General features: G+C 34.8%; 1 protein-coding gene across 1 annotated transcript; it reads right to left on the bottom strand.

Moving 5' to 3' along the window:
- Window positions 1-1,473: 1,473 nt before the first annotated feature.
- Window positions 1,474-2,855, bottom strand: LOC125777531 (putative nuclease HARBI1). Its single transcript, XM_049452635.1, has 3 exons — window positions 2,499-2,855; window positions 2,052-2,444; window positions 1,474-1,995 (listed from the first exon to the last, which is right to left on the bottom strand). The coding sequence occupies exons 1-3, from the start codon at window positions 2,733-2,735 to the stop codon at window positions 1,474-1,476; spliced, it is 1,152 nt and encodes a 383-aa protein (XP_049308592.1). The 5' UTR covers window positions 2,736-2,855.
- Between the last annotated feature and the right edge of the window lie 969 nt (window positions 2,856-3,824).

The raw sequence follows: 3,824 nt of genomic DNA, 5'->3' as shown, positions 1-3,824 counted from the left end.
CAAAGATGCTGTTGGACGCAACGTTACGGTGAATGGCGATCGCTATCGTTCGATGCTAACAAACTTTTTGTTGCCAAAATGGAAGAACTGAACTTGGTTGACATGTGGTTTCAACAAGATGGCGCTACATGCCACACAGCTCGCGATTCTATGGCCATTTTGAGGGAAAACTTCGGACAACAATTCATCTCAAGAAATGGACCCGTAAGTTGGCCACCAAGATCATGCGATTTAACGCCTTTAGACTATTTTTTGTGGGGCTACGTCAAGTCTTAAGTCTACAGAAATAAGCCAGCAACTATTCCAGCTTTGGAAGACAACATTTCCGAAGAAATTCGGGCTATTCCGGCCGAAATGCTCGAAAAAGTTGCCCAAAATTGGACTTTCCGAATGGACCACCTAAGACGCAGCCGCGGTCAACATTTAAATGAAATTATCTTCAAAAAGTAAATGTCATGAACCAATCTAACGTTTCAAATAAAGAACCGATGAGATTTTGCAAATTTTATGCGTTTTTTTTTTTTAAAGTTATCAAGCTCTTAAAAAATCACCCTATACATATATCAATGGAGAGGGGAGGGATACCGGAAAAAGAGAAAGGGAGGGGTCATGGGCTTACCACAAGCGCGGAAATAAAATCAGTCTCATTACTTAATTGTCAAGCCTCGTATATTGAGTTAAAAACCAAAAAAATAAAATGGCTTTTGAAAAAAATACTTTTTAAAAAAATCAATATAGTTTAGTTGTTAATTGCCTTTAAGTACTGTTTTTCAGGAAGAAATACATTAATTTTAATCTATATTTAATCTAAAATATTACTCCTCAAATTTTTTGATTAAAAAATTGTGCTAATTTAAGATTAAAAAATAAATTTTCAGTTTTTAGCATCGATTTTTCAATTGAAAAATTAATTCTTTTATTTCTAAAATCCTCAACCTTACTTACAAACGATCTCCATAGTTGTTTTCTTTCTTACCCTTAAGAATTTGTGTATTCTTACTTAACCCGAATCTCGGTCAAATCAATTCCGAAACCCGTCACGAAAGAGTTAACATAATGATAAGTAGTATAACACAATATCACACCTCCATTTGAATTTTTCACTTTTTTCTTTAACAACATGCTGATAGCTAGCGACATGGGCGTATCCACGCTCCAGCCGCTCAACCCGTTAAGTACACTCATTTCCGGTGGCATGCCATATTATTTCAAATCTGTTATTTTACAACAGTAAGTTTGCTTGAGCGTGTTTGTTTTTAGAATTTTTTGTCTCTTCAGAAACTACAAAGTGTTCAACCGAGCCTACTACTCACTCACTCGCACTGTACATATTAAAACCAAATAAAATAACTGTGTTCATTTAATGAATTAAAATAATTTAATACATAAACGTAATTGAATGAAAATGATTTATTTAATAAAAAATTATTTGTTTAATAAAAATTGTTTATTTAATAAAAATAATTTATTTAGCTAAGCTGACAACAAATTAGTCAGCCTTTCTCTTTTTGCACTTGCTTCGCTTCGTTGGTTTCCATCAGCTGGAAGCGTGTTGATCTCGGTGTGAGGCACGTTTTCAATAATCACCCCGTCAGGATTTCCTTTGTGTTCCAATATATAGTTATGAAGTACGAAACAAGACATAATAATATTCTTTGCCAATTTAATATCGTGAACTTCTAAAAAATTTAATATTCTGAACTTCTTTTTTAGCACACCAAATGCTTGTTCCACACACACTCTGGTCGAACTTAAAATGTTATTGTATGTTGTTTGGGCTTCAGATAGGAACCCATTGTCTTTGTAAGGTACCATTAAATACGTTTCTAAAGGATACGCTGCATCACCAAGCAAATGACATTCTGGAGGAAATGAAATGAGACCATTTACAATTGCTCGCTTCAATGGGCTAGCTGACCACACTGCTGCGTCGTGACACCGACCGGGATAGCCTATAAAAACGTCGAGAAATCGCATATTGCTATCAGCAACAGCCTGAAATAATTACATGCGTTATTTGAGAAATATTAATTTCAGATTTAAATTTTTACTTGTACTATAACAGAATGTGTTCCCTTCCGATTGTAGTAACTAATGCCATCCTTGGTCGGCTGCAAAATTTTTATATGAGTCCCATGAATACATCCCAAAACATAAGGGAATGGATGTGATCGGTAAGACTCAAAAGCTTCCATAACCCTCTTTTGGGTAAGCTCAGTCGTTGGAAATACAATAATCTGCTTCTGCGCAGATATAATTTGTATGCATTGAATAAAGCCTCTGTAACAAGCTCCCATTCCAATATTGAAACGATCACTAACTTCGCGAAAGCTGCTCTGATTGGAAAGTTTCCATATTGTCATATAGAGACACTTCTTCAACGAACTTCGGGGACGTCCAGTAGATAGCTTACTCCATAAAGGTTCGAGCATACAGTATAATTTCTGGAAAATATAGTAATAATAATATAACTCTAAGAACGAAATAAAATTTCTTACCTCGAAAGTTGAGATTTGCATTCGGAAATGACTATAAAACACGTCATTTGGCATCCTATTTATGGTTTCCAAATATTTTTTATTTTTTGGTATGGTTCTTGGCACTTTTTTCTGCGCAAATAATGCAGCCAGTCTTTTACGCTTTCGTAAAATTATTTTCGATATTAACAATGAATTTCTTGTTTGACCATCAATTAAATTTAAAATTTCTTCTATTAAAATATTTTGTTTGGCCATTGTTGCGCATTAGAGATGTGCCTAAACGCAACAGTGTTGCAAAGTTTATTTATACAAAGTTTAGGCCAAGCAATGTTGCAAAGTATTGAGTGTGTATACATACGGCATAAAAACATTGTAACCAGACGTTTAGGAAATAAGCCTTAATGTCAAAGATAGTTGTTTGTCTGTCATCTACCGTCTGTCGTCTGCTGTAGTGTAGTTTGAATACGCTTGAAATGCAAATGAGATGTGTATCATTCACACGACAAACGCAGTGATAATTTTTTATAGCTCTCTGCGAGTTTTTAAAGAGTGCGGTTGATGAGTTCTCTTTATTTCTATATAGTCTTTTGTAGAATTTTGATGTGCAAATTTGTTTCCGTGTTCTTGTTTTTCGCCATCCCTGACGATGACATTGAAATCTATACAAGTAGATATTTTTTCAATGCTCACACATACTCTTGACATAGCCTTCTACACTAATACATATGTAGGTAACCATTTGGACTTTAGCAGAAGAAGAGCAAAGCGATCCCTAGTAGCTGTATTGGAAAATAAATCAATCAATGAACACAAATTCTATCAGTTACTTGTACTTTCTCACTTAGTTGACAAAAATATCAATACCGTTATAAGGACCGTTTCTTGGGAACAGTAAATCTTAACATAAGTTTTATTGCAAAATGAAATACTTCTGCTATCTGACTTAGTATATAGAAATTTCAAGAAAGCAATGACAGCAGTTTCCTAGGAGCAAAAATTATATCGCAACATTAATATCTTGTGCTTTGTGATTTAGTATACAGAAAATAACGATTTTATTATGATTTTTATACTCTCGCAACAAAGTTGCTAAAGAGAGTATTATAGTTTTGTTCACATAACGGTTGTTTGTCAGTCCTAAAACTAAAAGAGTCAGATATAGGGTTATATATACCAAAGTGATCAGGGTGACGAGTAGAGTTGAAATCCGGATGTCTGTCTGTCCGTCCGTCAGTCCGTCCGTCTGTCCGTCCGTCCGTGCAAGCTGTAACTTGAGTAAAAATTGAGATATCGTGATGAAACTTGGTACACGTATTTCTTGGCTCCATAAGAAGGTTAAGTTCG

This window comes from Bactrocera dorsalis, chromosome 3 (genome assembly GCF_023373825.1).
Source record: "Bactrocera dorsalis isolate Fly_Bdor chromosome 3, ASM2337382v1, whole genome shotgun sequence".
Taxonomy (NCBI): domain Eukaryota; kingdom Metazoa; phylum Arthropoda; class Insecta; order Diptera; family Tephritidae; genus Bactrocera; species Bactrocera dorsalis.
This window is presented reverse-complemented; position numbering and strand designations above follow the sequence as displayed.

Excerpts from the sequence above, each read along its gene's own strand:
- LOC125777531 (XM_049452635.1), bottom strand. The coding sequence starts at position 2,735 with ATGGCCAAACAAAATATTTTAATAGAAGAAATTTTAAATTTAATTGAT. Across the intron at positions 2,445-2,498 it reads TGCAAATCTCAACTTTCGAG|AAATTATACTGTATGCTCGA; the intron begins GTAAGAAATTTT and ends TATATTTTCCAG. Across the intron at positions 1,996-2,051 it reads CACATTCTGTTATAGTACAA|GCTGTTGCTGATAGCAATAT; the intron begins GTAAAAATTTAA and ends TAATTATTTCAG.